At 48.2% G+C, this 21,736-nt stretch overlaps 1 protein-coding gene across 1 annotated transcript in view; it reads right to left on the bottom strand.

Moving 5' to 3' along the window:
* PTP4A1 (protein tyrosine phosphatase 4A1) overlaps nt 1-20,255 on the bottom strand; it is a 202,393-nt gene extending 182,138 nt beyond the window's left edge. The window contains exon 1 of the mRNA XM_069606190.1: nt 20,125-20,255. Within this exon, the coding sequence (XP_069462291.1) occupies nt 20,125-20,229 (105 nt within the window). The 5' untranslated portion in view covers nt 20,230-20,255. The remainder of the gene's footprint in view (nt 1-20,124) is intronic.
* Nucleotides 20,256-21,736: the final 1,481 nt, after the last annotated feature.

Genomic DNA, 21,736 nt, shown 5'->3' with positions numbered 1-21,736 from the left:
AGTGGCTCTATAGCTAGAGCGAAGAGGAGCGGGTAAAGTGGGCATCCCTGCCATGTACTCCTACCTAGATCAAACGATTCCCCGAAAACCTATTCTCGCTGACGCACCAGAATACAGTAGCTTCACCACTGAGAGAAAGTATGTCGGGAGACCCACCACCCTCAATACCTCAAAGAGATAACCCCATTTAATAGTCTCAAATGCCTTTTCCATATCCAGAAGAGCCACGAATGAGTGTACCTTTGGGTCAATCTGAGCCAATTTGGCAAAGAATATATGGCGGTTTAATGCCATTGACCTCCCAGGAATAAAACCCGATTGATTCACATGCACCAGAAACGAGACAAATGGGAGCAGCCGGTCGCACAAATCTTTGTATCCAAATTCAAAAGAGAAATCGGGTGGTACGAGGCACAGTCTGGGGGGCGGGGGGGGGGGTAGGGGAATGCGGGTCCTTTCCCATCCTTCAAAAGTAGGATTGTCACTGCTTCATGTGCCACCATCCCCAATGCCTCCCCTCAAACTCCCATGTGTTTAGCCACCTCCAGCCCCATCTCCTTGTAAAAATGCAGCCACCATCTCATCCGTAAAATACATCATCCTCTACTGCGATTGGCTATCCAGCAGGTGGAGCATTTAGGTGACAATATTGGAAGGAGTGCAATCAACCGGGTTGATTTGCTTATTCTGGCACCATATAACAAATCTCTTCCATTTATCAAAACAGTGCCTCGTATTTGGTTTCCTAGATTCCTTTAGGATGTCCATGCACCTCTGTGGTAAGTTGAGATGTCCAAACTCTATGACTTCAGGAGCTATGCTGCCAAGTTCATTGAGCTAGGTTGAGGATGAACTGTTTGACGTTGGTGCTGGGATAGTAGGTTGTGCCAGCACGGGAGTCTGATGGGTTTGCACGCTGCTAGTCTGCGCAGGTGTGGGAACCACGGTTGTCTTGCCCACATGGGAGCAACTAGAATGCGCGTCATCGATTCCCTGTGCATCTTGTTGACCACTTTCCTCAAGAGAGGAGTTGGTGGAAAAGCATACGCAAACATCCCTGACCAGTTCATCCACAGGGCGTTCCCTTTGGAGTCTGGCTGGGGGAACCTGGATGCGAATCCTGGGCATTGTCCGTTTTTGCTTGTGGCAAATAGGTCTATAGTGGGGAAGCCCCACTGTGAGAAGAGATCTTCTATGATTTCTCTGTGCAGACACCATTCGTGTTCTTCTGGGAGGGGATCTCTGCTCAAAGCGTCTGCTAGTGAATTGAGATCCCCTGGAACACACATTTTCTGGGCAAGCCTGGACAGATTTGGCGAACAAGTCCCTCCCTGTTTGTTTATGTAAAACATCTCTGTTCTACTGTCTGTTAAGATCTGTACTGACAGGTTCAACAGGTGGGGTTTGAATGCTCCAAGCGCTCTGAAGACTGCCAGAAGCTCTAGCAGATTGATATGATTCTTGGCCACTGTGCGAGACCAGAGACCCGGAGCTGTGTGGTGACGGAGGTGTGCTCCCCACCTCGACAGAGACAAGTCTGTAGTGACTACAGCTTGCATCTCCGGATCGTAAAAGGGTTTCCCCTTTGACAGGTTCTCTTGTCCACCAGTGAAGACTTTTGTACAAGTGTTTTGGCGAAACAACTACTAGATCGTCCCACTGACCACTTGCCTGAGACCACTGTCTCGCCAATCATTCTTGCATGGGCTGCATGCGCAGGTGCGTGTGGGGGGACCAGGTAAATACATGACGCCATCATGCCTAGCAAATGCATCGTTTTGCGCACCCTTATCTGGCGACCGGACTGGTATTGAGGAATTTGCAGAAGTAGATGCCGAATGCTTTCCTCTGATGGAAAGGCCATCCCCTCTTGCATGTTTAGGACAGCTCCTAGGAACTGTTTGGAGGTGTCGGCACCAGGCTTGATTTTTTTTCTCGTTGATAGAGAAACCCAATTTGAAGAGGAGGTCGATGGTTCTTTGGATGTTGGATCTGCAAATTACTGGGGTCTGCCCCGTGATGAGCCATTCGTCCAGGTAAGGGTGCACTGGGATTGCCTCCCTGCGTAGGTGTGCCACCGCCACCGCCAGTACTGGTGAATACCCTTGGAGCCAAGGCTATACCGAAGGGCAGCAACCTGAACTGGTAGTGCTGACTGTCCACCTTGAAGCAAAAGAATCTTCTGTGCGCTGGGAACATGGAAATATGAAACTAGGCATCTTTCTTGTCCAATGTTGCCATGTAAGCCCCTCTTTTTTAGGAGTGGGATTACCTCTTGGAGAGTAGTCATGCAACATTTTTGCGGCTTGACATACTTGTTTGCAGGGAGCAAGTCTAATACTGGGCGCATTGTCAGATCTTTTTTTGGGACAAGGAAGTAGGTTGAATAGATACCCTTGTTTACCTGGTTGCCCGGGACGAGTTCTATCGCGTCCTTTGCAAGAAGATTGACGATTTCCTCGAGGAGGATCATTTGGTGGTCCAGGGAATGAATTTTCTGTCGTGGAGGGTGGTTTCGGGGGCGCTCTAGAAGTTTGATGCAGTATCCTGCGGACAGAACCCATCTGTCTGATGTGATCCCTTCCCATGCTTGGGTGAAGTTGGAAATGCGGCCCCCTGCTGGGGATGTGTGGGAAGGGACGCTGAGTGGAACGTCACTGCTTTGCGGGAGGCGTACCGCCTCTGCCGGGGCTGCCTCGACCACGGCCCCTCTTGTTACCTCTGCCGTAACTCTGGGTAGTCTTCTGGGCGCCACCCCATGATGTACCCTGTCCCTGTGCATAATTGGAGCCCATCTGCGAATTTTGGCTGCGTGAGCGACGAAAATTACTATTCCCTCTTTGATAGGGGGCTTATTTGTCAATTGTCCCGGGGACTTTAGAGTATCATACTCGTCTTTGGCAGTTTTCAGTGCGTCCTCTACCGCTTTGCCAAACAAGACATTCGGTTCCACCGGCATGTCAATAAGGGTTGCCTGTGTCTCGGGTTTAAACCCTGACCGTCTTAGCCAAGCGTGCCTTTTAATGACAGTGCTCTCTGCCAGCCTGCATCATCTGCGGCGTCAAAGGTGGTCTTCGGGATGCAACCGGACACGGTTCTACCCTGCGATGCGATCTGGGCCAACTGACCCTTTAGTGGTTCCGTTGCGGAGTCAATGAGAGCAGCTACCTGCTCCCACTGGTGGCAATTTTCGCTTGCCAGAAGAGTGGTGGTGTTGGCGATTAAGTGGAGGCTACCTTCCTTCCTAAGCCATACATTCTTTTGCTCCCTTTGTCTGGGGGAGCCTCAGATTAGGATAGAGGTGTTCAATTACCAAGGAGTCGGGCTTCAGTTGACCACTTATGTAAAGAGGGTCAGACTGTGCAGCCCTGAACACCTTCTCAATTCTGGGGTTCACAGCCCTGGTGAGATTAGAAGTGAGAAGGGAAGGATCAATTCTACGTTGGATTGATTTGAGAATAGGAATGGCTTGAGCAATGGGTCTTTTGTCTCCGACTAGCTCCTCCGCGAAGTCCCTCTCCTCTTGCGCCCCCTGAGTGTCTATGCGGAAGTGCTCCGCCGCTCTAGCCTTGAGCTTGTTTAGACCTCATTTAGAAGGGGCTGGTTATCCACTGGGGAGTCGGTAACCTGAGGTTCTTTGTGAACAGGAGAGTATGCATTGTAGACCTCTGCGACGTCTTCCTCCTCCCCATCTCCATAATAATCTACTTCCATTTGGTCGTCCAACATTTCTAAGTCTGGATCCTCACTGTACTGTTGGTAAGGTTGGATGTAGTAAGGGTCTGAAAGCAGACCCTGAGTTGGAGTCTGAAATCGAGGTTTCTTACTAGGAGGCTGAGGGTCCCTGGATCCAGAAGGAGTAGCATTGTCAGGAGTACAACTGAGGAAGTGTTCTGGGTTCTTAGAGTAGAATTCAGCCAGGGATGACATTCTCATTACCCTGTCTACATCTTCACTGCTCCATTCTCTGGAGCTGGGGACGGTTCCCCTTCTATCGTGAAGAGTGGGAGGAATAGGTTTGGTCTTAGGGGCAGGGACAGGGGTCTTGGATTTTCCCTTATCTGAAGACTCTTTTCTGTCCTTCTGTGTCTATGGTGCAGAAGTAGTGTGTGAGGACTTTTTCTGCTTTTTATCCCCTTCCCTTGAGTAGAAGAGAGTTTTCCTGAAGTTTTCACCTTCTCTGAGCTTCGAAGCCTGGCGTCGAAATTTGGGGGTACTCTCTTGAGTGTACACGTCGGGACTCGGAGGCAGAAGCGGAAAGGGCTGCCGGAGCCGACTTCTGGTGTGCAGCCTGGGGGTGGAGGTCGGATTCGTCTGACGAACGTACCTCTGTTACTTTGGGAAGCAAGGCACTCTTGACAACTGTGGACGGTTGCCTTGTGTCATGCAGCAATCTCGACCTGGAACTTCGAGGACACCAATTCGGTGGACCACTCTCTCCGTGCCCCTTTCTTCCGAGAACTCAACACGCGTGTCGAGTCTCGGTTGGACTTAGAGTGTTTATGTGTAGTCGTGTGGGCAGCCCTCGTGTCGCTGGGTGTGTTGCCCATAACTGCCCTTCCAGACAATCCTCCGAGGTCGGGGACTTGCGCGTCTTTCGACACCCATGTGCCATCACCGCCCGAAAGTACGGCATCGCTGCCATCACTGAAGGCACCTACCGCTTCCATGGCCTCAAGCTGTCTGGCGTAGTGGGCCCAATGTTTAGTGGAGCGGTCCTTTAGTGTTTTGGCCTTAAACAGGCTACACGCTCTGCAGTTAGCCTCTGGGTGATCCCTCGGCAAGCAGAGGGTACAGGTGGCAGGTTTGTCAACCCAAGGGTACTTGCGGTTGCACTTGGGGCAAAATTTAAATGAGTACTCTCCATATGCACCTTATGGCAGCGGGCTAGTGTGTGTAGGAAATAAAGAGTGTAGAGTATGTTTCCACCCCCCACTCTCCCTACTTGGAAGGCCTCTGGCCTCGGCCCTACAAGGCCCAGGCAGAGGCCTTCCGAGGCCTAAAGTCTGTCGTGCAGCTCTCGACGGTTGTTTGTTCTTCGGACCGGCGGCGATCTTCGACGTCTCGACATGGGAGTGAAAGAACGGGGAAATTAATATTGATTTTTTGCAAAATGGCAGAAAGCCAGGCAACTCCGCACAATGCTTCCGACAAGTATGCGGAAAAAAACAATCTGAGGGTCCTACACGCATGAGGGATCATGGGTACAGTGGACGTCACACTAGGGATAGTATTACTGGCACGCCCTGTCTCGACGCACATTTTCGAGTTTCGAAAAAGAAATACTCCAGCTTCTACTAGACATTACTCACCGTAATCGTATTTCCGATGCTTGTATCTGCTTAGATTCACATGCTGTGCATAGGCCGACATCTAGTGGAAGCTGCGGAGTATTAGTTTGTTTTTCGAAACTCGAAAAATGGGCGTCGACACAGGGCGTGCCAGTAATACTATCCCTAGTGTGACGTCCACTGTACCCAAGATCCCTCACGCGTCTAGGATCCTCAGATTGTATTTTTTTCTGACATGAGGTAGCATGAGGAGTAGCGCGAGTACAGATAATCCAAGCAGATAGACAGAAAGGTAAGACTACAAGCAATCATGCGCCTTCTCTCGGAGGGGAGGAAGGGTGGGTCGCATGTGAATCTAAGCAACAGAAATACGATTACGGTGAGTAATGTATCCCTTCTGAGGTTTGTGGAATCTGCTTAGATCACATGCTGTGCATAGATTAGCGAGCAGTACCAGAAGGAGGTGGGATGTGAGAAGGGTCATGAGCAAACAGGTGTCTTAGAACCGCTTGTCCCACTTGTGTATCTGCCTTGGAATGGGTGTCAATGCAGTAATGCTGAGTAAAAGTGTGAATAGAGCTCCAAGTAGCTGCTTTGCAAATGGTGTCAAGGGGTACATTTGCAATGAAAGCCAGAGTGGCCCCAATGCCTCTAGTAGAGTGGGCCCTTGGCGTAAAAGGCAGAGTCTTTTCAGAGAGTGAGTAACACAGCTGGATACAGTTAATAATCCACTTCGAGATGGCACCTTTAGAGACGCGATCCCCCTCTCCTCTCTTTCTGTAGCTACGGAGACAAACAGTTGATCTGTTTTCCTTAGCGGTCTTTTATTTACAGTAGGTTGTACCAGGCTGGAAGTTTGATGGGCTCGCACACCGCCATCCTGCGTAGGTGTGGGAACCACAGTCGTCTTGCCCACATGTGAGCAACTAGGACGAGCGTCATCGATTCCCTGTTCATCTTGTTCACCACTTTCCTAATGAGAGGAGTTGGTGGAAAAGCGTACGCAAACATCCCTGACCAGTTCATCCACAGGGCGTTCCCCTGGGAGTCTGGTTGGGGGAACCTGGATGCAAATCCTGGGCATTGTCTGTTTTCGCTTGTGGCGAATAAGTCTATAGTGGGGAAACCCCACTGAGAGAAGAGATCTTCTACGACCTCTCTGTGAAGAACCCATTCGTGTTCCTCTGGGAGGGAGTCTCTGCTCAGAGCATCCGCTAGGGAATTGAGCTCCCCTGGAACATGTTGTGATGACAGGAAGATGTTCCGTCCGAGTGCCCATATCCAAATTTTCTGGGCAAGCTTGGACAGATTTGGCGAGCGAGTCCCTCCTTGCTTGTTCAGGTAGAACATGGCTGTAGTGCTGTCCGTCCGGATTTGCACTGACCGGTTTAGTAGATGGGGCTCGAACGCCTGAAGCGCTCTGAATACTGCCAGAAGCCCTAGCAGGTTGATGTGGTTCTTGGCCACTGAGTGAGACCAGAGACCCTGAGCTGTGTGGTGGAGATGGTGAGCTCCCCACCCCGTCAGACATGCATCTGTAGTGACTACTGCCTGTACTTCGGGATCGTAAAAGGGTTTCCGCTGTGCGAGATTCTCTCTTGTCCACCAGTGAAGGCTTTGTACCAGTGTTGGCGAAACGACCACTAGATCGTCCCACTGACCACTTGCCTGAGACCACTGTTTCGCCAACCATTCCTGCATGGGACGCATGCGCAGGCGCGCGTGGGGGACCAGGTAAATGCATGACGCCATCATGCCCAGTAAACGCATTGCTTTGCGTACCATTATTTGTTGACCGGACTGATAATGCGGAATTTGAAGTAGTATATTCCGAATTCTTTCTTCTGAAGGAAAGGTCAACCCCTCCTGGGTATCCAGGATTGCTCCTAGGAATTGTTTTGAGGTGCTTGGCACCAGGCTGGACTTCTTCTCGTTGATTGAGAAGCCTAACTCGTGTAGGAGGTCGATAGTCCTTTGAATGTTTGTCCTGCAAATTCCTGGGGTTTCCCCCGTTATGAGCCAGTCGTCCAGATAAGGGTACACTGGGATTGCCTCCCTGCGTAGGTGTGCAGCCGCCACCGCCAGTACCTTGGTGAATACCCTTGGTGCTGAAGCGATCCCGAAGGGCAGTACCTTGAATTGGTAGTGGCGACTGTCCACCTTGAAGCGCAAGTACTTTCTGTGCGCTGGGAACATGGAAATATGAAAATAAGCATCTTTCATATCCAAGGTTGCCATGTAATCCCCCTTTTTTAGGAGGGGGATTACCTCTTGTAGCGTGGTCATACGAAATTTTTGGGGCTTGACATACTTGTTGGCAGGCTGTAAGTCCAATACTGGGCGCATTGTCAAGTCTTTCTTTGGCACAAGGAAGTAAGTTGAATAAATACCCTTGTTAACCTGGTGTCCCGGGACGAGTTCTATCGCGTCCTTTTGTAGAAGAATGGCGATCTCCTCGAGGAGAATCTTCTGATGTTCTAAGGAGTGTACTCTTTGCCGTGGAGGATGGTTTCGGGGACGCTGCAGTAGCTCTATACAATATCCTGTGGATACTGTTGACAGCACCCATCTGTCTGATGTGATCCCTTCCCAAGCCTGGGTGAAGTTTGAAATGCGTCCCCCTACTGGGGTTGCGTGAGAAGGGACCCTGAACTGAGCGTCACTGCTTTGGTGGAGGCGTGCCGCCTCCCTTGCTAGGGCTGCCTCTGCCTTTACCACGACCTCTCCTATTACCTCTGCCGTAACCCTGGGTAGACTGTTGGTTGTTCCACTGTGTACCCTGCCCCAGGGAATAGTTAGATCCTCTCTGGGAATTTTGGCCGCGTGGGCGACGAAAATTACTATTCCCTCTCTGGTTAGGGGGTTTATTGGTTAACTGGCCAAGGGATTTGAGTGTCTCGTATTCGTCCTTGGCATTTTTCAGTGCGTCTTCGACCGCCTTACCAAACAACAGATCGGCTTCCACCGGTTTGTCCAACAATGATGCCTGTGTTTCTGCCTTAAAACCAGACTGCCGTAACCACGCATGTCTCTTGATAACAGTACCTTCTGCTATCAATCTGCCTGCGTTGTCCGCAGCGTCGAAGGTTGCTTTCAAAATGCAACCAGACACGGCTCTACCCTCTGCGGAAATCCGAGCTAATTGGCCCTTTAACGGTTCAGGAGCAGAGGCTATGAGAGCCGCGACTTCTTCCCACTGATGGCAGTTGTAGCTGGCCAACAGGGTGGTGGAGTTAGCAATCCTTGCTTGATAGGCGGACGTTGAGGGTACCTTCCTGCCGAAAACGTATAGTTTTTTGCTCTCCTTGTCGGGAGGAGCTTCTGACGAAGACAAGGGTGTCCCAGCCCTCTTACGAGTGTTGGTGACAACCAGGGAGTCTGGCTTCAGATGTCCTCTTATATAGAGAGGGTCAGACTGTGCCGCCCTGAAAATTTTTTCAACCCTGGGATTGACTGCTCTGGTGAGGTTTGGGTTCACCAGGGACGGATCTATTCTCCGCTGAATGGATTTAAGGATAGGGATGGTCTGGGCAACAGGCCTCCTTTCTCTCACTAACTCTTCTGCGAAGTCCCTTTCCTCCTGTACACCGTGGGTGTCAATGTGGAAATGTTCTGCTGCGCGAGCGAGAACCTCATTTAGGAGGGGTTGGTTATCGACCGGGGAGTCGGTAACCGGGGCTTCGTTCTCTACCGGGGAATCTACTCTGTATGTTTCCGGGTCATCCTCTTCTTCCTGATCCTCATCATCCCCATAGTAGCCCGTCCCGGTTTGCTCTTCTATTATACCAAATTCTTGGTCTTCACAAAGGGAAGCCTCCCCTTGATACTGCGAGTATGGTGTTGCGTAAGGTTGTTCCTCGAAGGGTTCAGACCTCATTGGGGTTCCAAACCGGGCCTTCTTACTCGGGGGATAGGATCAGTAGAGCCTGAGGGTGTTGCCCCTTGTGGATCATACGAGAGGAAATGTTCTGGATTTTTATCATAAAAATCAGCCAAAGACGACATTCTTGACATGACCCTATCTATGTCTTCACTGGACCATTTTTTGGAACTGGGAATGATTCTCTCAGCAAGTCTATGGGATTTATCTTAAGTAGCTTTGCTGGTTGTGGACCTATCAGCAGACCTGGGCTTGTCTGTCTGTTTAGGGGGGGTGGAGTGTTTCACAGGTGTGGAAGAATGTACAGGTAGTTTCTTCTGCTGTTTTCCCCCCTCCCCGTGCGTAGAAAAATGTTTTCCCTGTCCCTTAGTGGCTCCGGAGTTTTTCGACGCCTGGCGTCGAGGATCGGGAGAGGTGTCCCTGTCCTTCGAGCGTGGGGCCTCGCTGGCTTTAATTGCGGGCTCCGACTCCTGGAGCGCGGCCTGGGGGTGGAAGTCATCTTCGTCTTCCGACAATCGAACTTCTGTTAGCCTAGGGAGCGAGGCACTCTTGGCAAGAGTGGATGATTGCCTGAAGTCATGCGGCGATCTTGATAGAGAGCGCCCAGAGGACACTGAATCGGACCGTTCTGTCTGTGCCTCTTTCCGAGAACTCGACGTCGTCGAGTCTCGGTTGGACTTAGTGTGTTTAGTGCGTTTAGTGTGTGTAGTATGTGAAGCGCTTGTGTCGCCGGGGGTCTTCCCCATAGCTGCCCTGCCGGACGACCTTCCGAGGTCGGGGACCTGCGCTCGGCTGTCTTTCGACGCCGTAATGCCCTCGCCGTCCGAAAGTACGTCGTCGCTGCCATCGCTGAAGGCGCCCTCCGCTGCCATGGCCGCCTGCCTGGCGTGGTGGGCCCACGCTTCGTCGAACGGTCCTTAAGTGTCTTAGGTTTAAACCTACTACACGCTCTGCAGTTCGCTTCGGGGTGGTCCCTCGGCAAGCAGAGATTGCACGTGGCGTGCCTGTCGACCCATGGGTATTTGCGATTGCACTTGGGGCAGAATTGAAAAGGGGTACCCTCCATACGCACCTTGATGCAGCGGGCTGTTAAGTGTAGGAAATGTATAAGGTGTACCTATATACCAAGAGTGTAGAGTATGTACCACCCCCCACTCTCCCTACTTGCAGGGCCGAGGCCAGCGGCCTACCAGGCCCGGGCCGAGGCCAGCGGCCTTCCGAGGCCCAAATCCGTCGTGCAGCAGCCGACGGTCGATTTCTTCTCCAGCCGGCGTTGAGTGTCGAAGTTCGACGTTGGGGTGGGGAAGGATGTCAATAGATTATTATTTTAAATTTTAGCAAAAGTATGGCGAAGGCCAGGGGACTCTGCAAAATGCTTCCGACCAGTATGGCGGAAAAAAACAATCTGAGGATCCTAGACGCGTGAGGGATCTTGGGTACAGTGGACGTCACACTAGGGATAGTATTACTGGCACGCCCTGTGTCGACGCCCATTTTCGAGTTTCGAAAAACAAACTGTAATACTTCCACTAGATGTCGGCCTATGCACAGCATGTGATCTAAGCAGATTCCACAAGCCTCAGAAATAAATAAATTATATATATATATATATATATATATATATATATATATACACATATACACACACACACACACACACACACACACTTTTTAAAAACCCACACAAAATTAAACTGTTGGTTACCATCTTGGAGTGTCTGTGCTTTTGCTTGGTCAGAATGGCGTACTTTTATTCCATATTACAGAAAGAACCCCACTGACATTTCTCACATGTTACACCATGGCCATATTAATAGGACGACAGACCTTACAAGGAGGAATAGGCAAGGACCTTTATGTATTTTCCAAATTTAGTGTAGACCTGAAAAGGGCATTGTCCTGGTTGTCCCTGGTTGTTCAGGTTCTTTAGTTCCAAAGGAGTGTCTATTTTATATGTAGTTGTGTTCTTTTTACGTCTGCTAGCAGAACATCTACTATTGGCCTGAAAACACTATCCCCATGCGTGTTGCATCAGTAAGGATGGTTCTTGCTACCCTTAGTTCAGATTTAGTACCGTTGGGCCCACCGCAGCCACAGAGTCCTTTGCAGAGACCGCTTTCAGCGCTGGAAAGATTTACATGACAAGAAGTTCCAAATGTTGGAGGAATTATAAAGCCTACAGATTAGACTCTTGCCTGAAAACAAATCCCTTTAGAGGTGTGTGGGCCTTCCAAGCTTGGATGTGAAGGGCCACAACAATTAGTCCCATTTTCTTCAAAGGACAGATCTCTCCTCGTTGAATGTGAATAACGAACACTAAAGGAATAGGAGCTTAGTTATCATATAGTACGCGACTTAGGGAATGAAGACCATGATGACCCTAGAAACATCCATCCTGGTGACACAGTAGTCTTGTTTATGGCCCAGAGACTGTCCTTTCAACAAACAACTTGTACAGTAAGCAAAAGGTATATGAACAGCCACAGATCATACCAGTCAAGAGGACAAGAAACCTCCCTCTATAAAGCACCAGTAGTAACAAGCTTGTTTGCACTGCAGGTCATACTACAACATCAAACTTAAAGGTTACCCTCTGGCAAGCAAGAAGCGGGCGGGGGAAATGGACAAAGATCAGGGAAAGGGGGTCCACATGGCTCAGTAGCCTGGGGCAGCAAACCCAGATTGAACACGCTTCAGTTTTTAACTGCGTAGGAATCACCAAACCTCCCCCCCAAAATGGTGACAGATGGTGAAAGGGGTTGGGGGGGGAGGGAGGGTGGGGGGGGACAGGCATGAAAGGGACAAACCTGTGGAATGGAGCCCAGGGCCTCTCTTCAACAGCATGAAAGCATGGTTCATGGTTCATGCTGTGCAGTTGTTGCTACCTCACTGAGAATTGTTGCTACCTCACTGAAAATTGTGGGCAATATTGGACAAGTTAGTACCAGCCAAGTGCTTATGCAGCACTATACAAATGTGCAATATTACCTCCCAATTGAAACGATGACCTCCATTTCCTAGTCTCGTGGTGCATCATTCTGAGTGCCCAGTCTAACACTAGGGTTGCCAAACACCATCAAGAGGCTCGGCAGATTGTGCCTCAATATCAAAGTTGTACTGGGGGCCACCAGTCACCACAGGTAGCATCAGCTAGGAAGCAAGGGTGGGACAGGAAAAGTAACCGCTTGTGTAATGATGAACAGAGCAAGGTCTCAGAACAGCAATTGTACTGCCTGGAATAATGCAATCTAGGCACATGCGGCTCAAAATGTATCAGCTAAATGTCAATCATATGCTGTAGCAGCCAGCCACTGAGGTGCACCTACAGCCTCTGAGCTGCACCGGACAGAATACACATGGAGTTTAAGTAAGAACACTCGAAGTATCAGTAATGCCGTCCCATTCAACCAACCAGTGTTGCTAGGACGCGAGTTGCGCATGGATTGTTGCAAACCAAAGGGTTTCAAAATAAGTGTAGGATGGAGAAGAGACAGTGTTAGAAAGATGAAAATGGGCCAATGCCAAAGCTGTAAATTACTAATATGTCGATTCAATTCCACCCATGCCCTCCTCCGGACACCCTACAGCCCCCCCCCCCCCAATCTCACCATATATGACCTTTTCGGCCCTCCCAATCGCTACTCCACCCTCGCTTTCAACCCCTGCCCTCAAGACTTAAAAAGCCCAGACCGTCTCAACCTTTTATCCACCCTCCCCTATTCTGTCCTTCATTCTCCACCCCAAACTTAACCACATCACTAGTCTTCAATAGACATTCCATCACAAACAGCCACACAGGCATAGCATTCATAATAAATGTTGCCACTCCCTCCAGACAATTGTAGTTGCCAGTCTGAATACATTATTCTACTGCCAAAGGCATCACTGGCATTCAAAACAAAAGACCAGACAAACAGTTGATCATGTGCCAATGTCTTCATTATACAATATTAATAGGACGACAGACCTTACAAGGAGGAATAGGCAAGGACCTTTGTATTTTCCAAATTTAGTGTAGACCTGAAAAGGGCATTGTGAAAAACCCACACTTTTGGCAAGGAGTTACCAGGAATTATTCCTCGAGAATCCAAGGCCTAAAAGTCGCTATTACATTTTTGTGAAGTACAAGTGCAACTGTGCGTTTGACCAGCAAAAGGAGAGTCCATTCTATATATGAACATGGTTTCTGGTGATCTCCTCTTGCAGGCTAATCTTTACCACCTGGCCCTCACCATCCCTACAACACAAGAGGAAATATTGCTTGGATACAGACTTGGCCCTGCTTAAGCAAACCAAACCATTGGACTGCATATTGCAGAAAACCTACCCCCGGGATACAGTTAATAATCACGCTATCCCACAAGGATCTTAAAAAGCCAGCAGAAGTTGAATTGGCACATTTTCTGAAAAGCTATTGGCTTCCGAGGACTTGAAAGAATAATTAGCCCTTCCTCTAAGAAAAGGCCCACACCAGGCAACCACAATTAAGGAGACTGTTGCCTCTTGGCTCTCCGCTTGCTATTACTGGTTAACATCTCAGTTCTAGCTGCTTCACCCTTGGACCCCCCCCTCTACCCCCCACTGCTAACCTCCCCCCAAAGCACAGATGTAAATATCACTTCCAGCTTGAAGGGTCATCCAATGACCAGGCTCTCTGCCAACTACCTCCTGATCACAAACATATCTTTCAGGGAATATGGTGAAGGTAGCCAACAAACAGATGCTGGGTTACAGTGACTGAACACCAGTTCTTCCTGCAGGCTGGGTTTTCAGTCAGTCTTTCCAGCTGCACAACATTTGCGCAGCCAGCTGCCCCTCCAAATGTAGGGGGACACTACCGGAGACCCCGTCAACTCACCCTAGTTGGGAAGTCAGTTGTGTTTGGGAAGCAGTGTTCGGGAATGTGGGGCTGAATGTCGTGCTGCATGATCACCAATCAGGTTTTGAGTCGCACTCCTCTATTGGAAGATGAGATTGCTCCCTTCTCAGGGCCATTTCAAACATGAAAAAACAGGTTGCCTTCCAACTGGACAATGCACCTCTATAGGCATGCCCTCATCCACCACACCAGCATCCAGCAAGAACCTTGCCCCTGGAAATCGGGCATCACCACATGCAGCTAAATGAAGTAGTGCCGTACCTGATGCAAAGAACGAGATCCCGACATCCATCCGACCTGAAATCATCATTAAGGCTTCCGATGCATGGGTAGGAATCGCGCTTCGAAACACGCTCTCTATCTAAAAAGGCTGCTGCCTTCTCGGCAGAACCAGCGTCACGTTGCCAAGCAACGCTCTTTGTATAACCCTCCCGACGCACATCCGCCGGCAAGGCGGAAGCCGGCCCTCCACTGTGAAGGCCTGCAGTGTAAAGGCCCTGTTCTGCCCCAGTTATGCACATGGTTGCGCTTTGGAGCAGGAGCGCCCCCCCACCCCCCTCCGGTCTTGTCAGCTATTGTCCCCCTGAGGATACAACAAGCATACAAAAGACCACGCTTGCATTACCTAAACTAGCATTTCCAGCTAGCAGCCACTATGCCTTCTGCCTCTGCAAGCACCCATGCCTGATTCAGATGAGCCTGAACAATACAAGCTAAGGTAACTTGCAACACTCTTACGACCTGCCGATACCTCTCTATCCCGGATCTCCTGATCTACCCCTCCGGTTTGTACCCTTTTACACAGTACATGACCACTAGCTTGCATCTGTACTCTATGCCCACGGCAGCTGATGCACTTGAACATTGTTCGATCAATATTCCTGTAACCTATGCATTCTTACGTTACTACCCACATGTATTTATAAACCACTTATTTCATGTGCACATTATTGCTTTTCAACGTGCTTGCCTGTATGTATCAGCATACATCTCCGTCACTTGCCATTCATGACTTTAGGTCTACGACCCTTACATTACCCGAGTATCTCTAACTATAATTCACCTACGGCACTGCTCACCTGTGTTTGATGTTCGGTGTTCACACATTCGTGCACTATATAGCAATTGTTTAGATCCTTACCTATACCTAAATTGTACTGCACAGCTAATGCTGCATTGGATTTAAGCACCCCTCTATACTAGAGCCATTGCTCTTAGCCCTGACCTAGCCCCTTGCCCAAACTGTAACGCACAACCATTTATGATTGCTGTGAAGGATTACCTGTTTTGGCTAGCCACTGTCTTTAGTTTTTGTCCTGGTCCCAACGCCTAAATTGTACTGTACTGCTACTGTTGCGCCGGCTGCTGTTGACATACGCATTGTATAATCGCTATTCTAAGTCTGACCTAGTCACAGCATCTCTAACTGTTCGGCACACCTATTGATAGCACCGTGATGCACGAGCCACTTGTGCCCCATTTGCTCTCAGAACGATTGTCCTAGCTATGACCCAGTCCCTGTGCCCAAACTGTACCGTATAGCGCCTATTTGATAGGAATCCTTCTAGTGGCCATCTCTACTACCTCCCCTCTTAGACAAATCACATTCGGGTGCTCATTACTAATGCATTTTTTAATCTACTGCATTTTTGGCCCCCTCTGCCAAAATCGAATCTAGGTATGCCTGGCTTAGGTACTTGAATTTGTGCCTCTCGGCATTAATATCCTATACCAAACTTAGATGCTGCCCCACTGCATTAAGTGTTATACCCTAGGGTGCTAACAGACCACATTGATTGTGTTGTGCCTTATAGTTGCTAGCCAGCTACTACCCAAATCCATATTTGAACTATGCCAGCCTGGCTAGTATTCGATCATGTTCCCTTTTTGCATTATGCCCGATTGCACGCCTTGTAGCAGAAATAGTTTTATCCCACCCACTCAATAATGGACTTGCCAAGCTTGGCTGTCCTAGACCCCACCCCATTCCCTGCCCCACACCCTTCCTACCCTCCCTACCTCCCTCCCTCCTTTCCCCCACAGTGCACCTACAGACCATAGTACTAAAATGAGTGTTACTTTAGGTAACACTCCACCCAACCTCGCCACAGATGACCACTCAGACAACATCCAGAACTTGCGCAATTTGATAGAACATCACCCTACAGCCTACCCCAACCTCATGACCCGTAACGACAGACTAGGTTGTAGACTCCCTACCCTACTTAGCAAAATGGCCAATAATCCTTTTACTAAAATCACTAATAAAAACACCATTGCAAACTCTGTCACTTAAAGGAGCCTTACTCAATGTTCGATCCCTTGTGGCCCCACCCTACGGAAATTGCAGATATCATCCGCTCAGCAGACCTGGATTTCCTCGCCACCACAGAAACTTTGCTTCATACCGCAGCAGGCCCCTCTCCATCTCTCGCAGCTCCAGACAACTACTCCATCCTCAGGGCCGACAGACCTAATGCCCATGGAGGAGGTGTAACACTTATTTTCAAATCCTCGCTCGACATTAGATCTGTGACCTCCCTTCCCCTAAATTCCTGCAAACACCTATCCATTAAAATTCAAACCTCCCCTAAGAACGCCATCACCCTGAAACTATTATACAGACCCCCTGGGCCAATAGGTTCCTTCGAGGAAGATATAACCTCCCTCATAGCCGAAAAATCTAAACCTATATCACAGAATATTATTCTAGGTGACTAACTTGGGTTACAATGATCCCCACGACATTCCAGCATCTTCCCTTGCCAATGTACTTGGCGAACACAACTACACTCAACTCAACACCTTACCCACACATCAGAAAGGCAGGACCTTAGACTGGCTCGTTGCCCACAACTGCAACATTATCTGCAGGGACCCCCAACCACTTATATGGACCAACCACTTCCTACTCTCATTTGACATTAGTACTAATAACCCCCCCTCCACATACAGCACCCACCTGCACCAGCATGTGGTACGAGAAATAAGCGGATCACCACCGAAGCCCTCATCCCACTGGTTCTACCCACCCTAAACATGATCCCCAACACATCAGACCTCAACTTACTAGTAGACACCTACAACGCCATGACCAATGCTATTGACCTTGTTGCCCCTCTAAAACTACGCAAAAGTAAACCTAAAGCACATCTCAACTCCTGGTATACACCAGAACTCAAAATATTAAGAAATAATAAGTCCAAAATGGAAACCCTTCGGAAAATGAATCCATCAGAGGAACATAAAGTCTCTCATAAATGCATCTTTCCTTTATAAAAAACGAAATTATTCGCACAAAAAAGGAAGCCTACAATACAAGAATAAGTAATGCTAGTTCCAGTACCAAAGAATTATTCACTATCCTGAAGGAGTTAGAAAACCCCAATCCACCTATGGACACATCCGCGAAGGACCAACTGTGGTGCACTAGTATCCAAGATGCCCTTGCAAACAAAATCACTGGCCTACAAACAAAAATCGAAAATAAAAAAGACTTCAACTCGCCAATAGTAGCCCCACCCCTAGCCCCCCTATTCCCAGCCCACCTACCACCCCTAACACTAACCAGGGCTTCACCTTCAAAAACGTAACCGCACTAGAAGTGCAAAAAATCATAACATCCCTCAAACCATCAAACTGCAAAGGGGACAGCTGCCCTGCACAGATCATAAATGACGCAGCAAGAGACCTCGCCCCCTTCATTTCTAAGCTGCGTCATTCTCCACTAATTCAGTACCCAACAATCTGAAACAGTCATGGGTCCTCCCGCTACTAAAAAAAAAAAGACAGACTTTGGACCCTTCCATCCCCACAAATTACAGGCCTATCACAACTGTTCCCTTCTTGTTAAAAATCCTTGACAAGAGTGGCTTACTTGCAAATTCAGCATTACCTAGAGTCTAACCAATTACTCGGATTGCGTCAGTCTGGCTTCCGGCCTCCGCATGGAACAGAAACTGCCCATGTTGACCAAAAGTCAGATTGACGAAATTAAAGATAAGGGCAAGGCTGCCATCCTACTCCTCAGATCTCTCAGCAGCCTTCGACCTGGTCTATCATAAAATACTCTGTAACCACCTCTCCTCTGCTGCCCACTTTTCCCCCCTCTGCTGTCACGTGCATACAGTCCTTCCTGGCCAATAGAACCATGAGGGTCTTTTCTCTGGAGGCAGCAGCAGGCCCTATCCCCATCACCTGTGGTGTCCCACAAGCCATGCGTTTTCACCCACCCATCCATCCATCCATCCATCCATCACAATATCGTTACAACGCCCCTCTTTGATAAACTGGATCGTCTTGGGTGTCACTTACGCGGATGACACCCAGATACTCCTCACCATCTCGAGCAATTACAATATTGAAGTAGCCAGATCAATGAAATCTTCTCCGTCATTCAGGCATGGATGGATGGATGGATGGATGGATGGATGGATGGATGGATGGCCACACATGGCCTCTGCCTTAATGACGAGAAGACTTAACTGCTCATTGTTGGCTCGCCGAATAACTTACAAAATGTAAGTCCCAATTACTTAAACATCATAATTGATGGCAACACCATCCCGGTCGCCAAAAATGTGAAAACACTCGGCTTCTATCTTGATGCCAATATGAACCTCACTAAGCAAGTTAACGTGACCACCTCTGCAACTGCATATACCGGAAAACTAATCAGAGCCTGTAGACCATTTCTTTCCCCTAACAGTTGCCTCACACTAGCCAGAGGTCTTATACAATCTAAGCTAGACTACTGCAACAGCCTCTACTTAGGTGCCAACCAAGCGATCATCAAACTCCAAGTCCTTCAAAATAATGCGTTACGGGCAACGCTAAACATTCCCAGACGTGAGCACATCTCTGCCACCAGAACCAAATGCAAATGGCTCACCATCCAACATAAAATTGATCTAAAAACACTCTGCCTCACGTACAAAGCTCTCAACTATCTAGCACCCCCCCACCTGACTAACAAACTTACCACGAAATCCTCCATCAGAACCACGAGATCTTACAATACCTTATGTCTCATAGTACCCAGATTTACCTCTAAAAGAGCCGGAGGCTCGAGCTTTACTGTCCTCGCCCCCCAACTCTGGAACACCCTGCCACTGAACATCAAATCATCCATCCAAATCCTTCCAGTCGTTCCGTAAACTTGCCATTGGGTGGCTTCTGACAAAAAGTCAATCTTGAAGTTAGTCCTAGCTATAAACTGTACTTATTGTTTATGCCTCACGTATGTCATTATTGGGTGTCATCACCCCCACTGCCTGTCTATAACTGCTGTTCAAATTGTTCTAGTATCACTGTTTATTACCATGTACTGTGCCTTGTAACCTGTACAAAGCGCCCTTGTACTCCCGGGTCCGAAGCGCTATCGAAATAAAATAAACAAACAAATAAACTATGGTTAATAAATAGTCTCTGTGCTTAAACACGTCTAACACAGATCCAATGTGGTATCAGACACCCTGCACTTCCTTTTACCTGGCCTAGCACTATGGGAACCCACTCCAAAACGTTGGTGTAGAATTTTGGAAACTGCAGGCACTTCCTTCTGGAGCAACGAGAAATCACAGGGCAATCCTTTTAAAGCTTTACCAGTTGGCGGTCCTGCCGTCATCCATCTGCCCTCTGTGACAAGCCCCATGAATGGATTGGGACGCTTGTCTAGAGACCGTAGGAAGCTGCTGCACTCAGGACTGTTGTCACTTTGCTATGTTGCCTGCATGCCGCTTTGCACTTTCCCTACTCCCCCCCCCCCTTTCCACAGTATTGGACTATTCTGTAACATTCCAATGCAGTCAAGGTTCACTTCTCTACCTTCATCCCCCTGGAGCACTACAAAGCAACTGTTCAGTTGGCACTTAAGACAATAAACCAGGCCACAAAATGGACTCTTGGTGACTAAGAAATAGCATGGCGTGTGAATATGGAGAATGGTGGTGGCAAATGACTTTAGGTCTGGCTAGTAGATTGAAACTTGAATGTCTTGTCCTGCCCACTACTATAAACATAAAACCTCCGCCACTACAGATTAAGATTGTAAATAGCAAACAGTTATACCTTACCTCAATAAACTTGTTTAAGGTTGCATTGGTTGGGTTGTGCGTGATGAGGAATCGCATGTTCTTATATGTAATTTCCACAGGGGCTGGGCGGTTCATTCGAGCCATTTTTAGGTAGAAGAAGAAAATAACAAAAACGTGCAACACAAAGGAATAAAGAAACAAAATTGAAAGAAAGGAGATGTAAGGAAACTGAAGGTTATCACTACTCCACGTTGGAATTCTCAGTGCTTGCAAGTATGACGTTGAAGCAATGGAAGTGAAATGGACCTCCTAATGAGAAGCAGCCATTCTTCCATCCAGTAATACTGAGGCAGGAAAGGCAGTGCACTGGGATTTACCCCATCCAGTTCCTTGCTATGGTGCCCAGCCGAAGCCTAGCAAACTCTTGTGATCCAGCTTCACCGCTTTCAGGGGGGCTTCTTGGTGGAGTAGTAATCAATTTCTACAGTTCACTTGTCTGCATACAGGTCATGCTGTGCCTGGCAGTAGTCTCCACTGCCCTTCAGAAACTCCATAAATGTGTGACCAAGTACACCACAGAACTGCTGCAAAATAAAAGAAAAATAAAAGCTAAACATAAAATACTAAACTTCAAAACAAGCCATTTCAATGTGGTGCATGTGCTACAGATTTTATACGAACAGTGATAGTATTAAAGTATATTAACAGGAATAAAGCAACTTTAGTTAAATCTGAATCAAGTTACATTGCAGTTGCAAGTTACAACCCTTGCTCTAGTGAGACATTCAGGAACCAGTTTATGACAAGACCTTTAGAAGAACAAAAAGAACAACAAAAGAAAACAAACTATGAAGTTCCATCCTGTGAGATTCTCAGATGTTAGGGGAGCAATAAAATGGGTCTCCTTTTGCAAAAATCATGCAAACAGTTGCAAAAATATACATACACACACACACACACACACACACCCCCCCCCCCCAAGGTTAGTTTCTAGCGAGGAGTGTAACATATTTCACAAAGACCTAATCTGATCACCCCTTAAGTTAAATCGCCAACGCTTTCCCCTCCATCCCAAAATGAAGCATTCAAGTAGAACACATTCTCTATGGCACGGAATTAGATGCAACGCATCTAACAAAGGACGGAAGTGACCAATTGCTTATACTAGACCATAAGGGGGTAAATTCTGGTCAGGGCACAGACCACCACCAGCTAGAGGACAAAGCTCTTGGGCAGTTGGAGATATACTTAATTAGATGCACTGGAGACCCTTTTAAATATCAATGGTGTTAAGTAAAATGTTTCCATATCAAAAAAGGTCCAGTTAAAAGGTAGGTCAATATGAAAATATGGGCACATTTATTTAGCATCCCAAACCTGCAACATACAAATTGAGAAAGTCACCAACAAAAGCACATTGCAGCCCTATTTAACAAAAGGCTTCTTGCTTAGGCGAGCAGTGCATCAGAATTCATGCCCCAGTAAAGTCACAATACACAGCCATGAAGAAAAGCATCCCATTTAGGTAAAACATTGCATGCCGGTCCATCATAGCCTGGCAGATCCATTTTTTTAGGCAAGTGTTGGGATGGAAATTAGTCTAACCCACCCCCCCCCCCCCACCCCGACACTTCCAAATAAGGTGAACCCC

Source organism: Ambystoma mexicanum, chromosome 4p (genome assembly GCF_040938575.1).
Source record: "Ambystoma mexicanum isolate Mex_15411 chromosome 4p, UKY_AmexF1_1, whole genome shotgun sequence".
Lineage (NCBI taxonomy): Eukaryota > Metazoa > Chordata > Amphibia > Caudata > Ambystomatidae > Ambystoma > Ambystoma mexicanum.
This window is presented reverse-complemented; position numbering and strand designations above follow the sequence as displayed.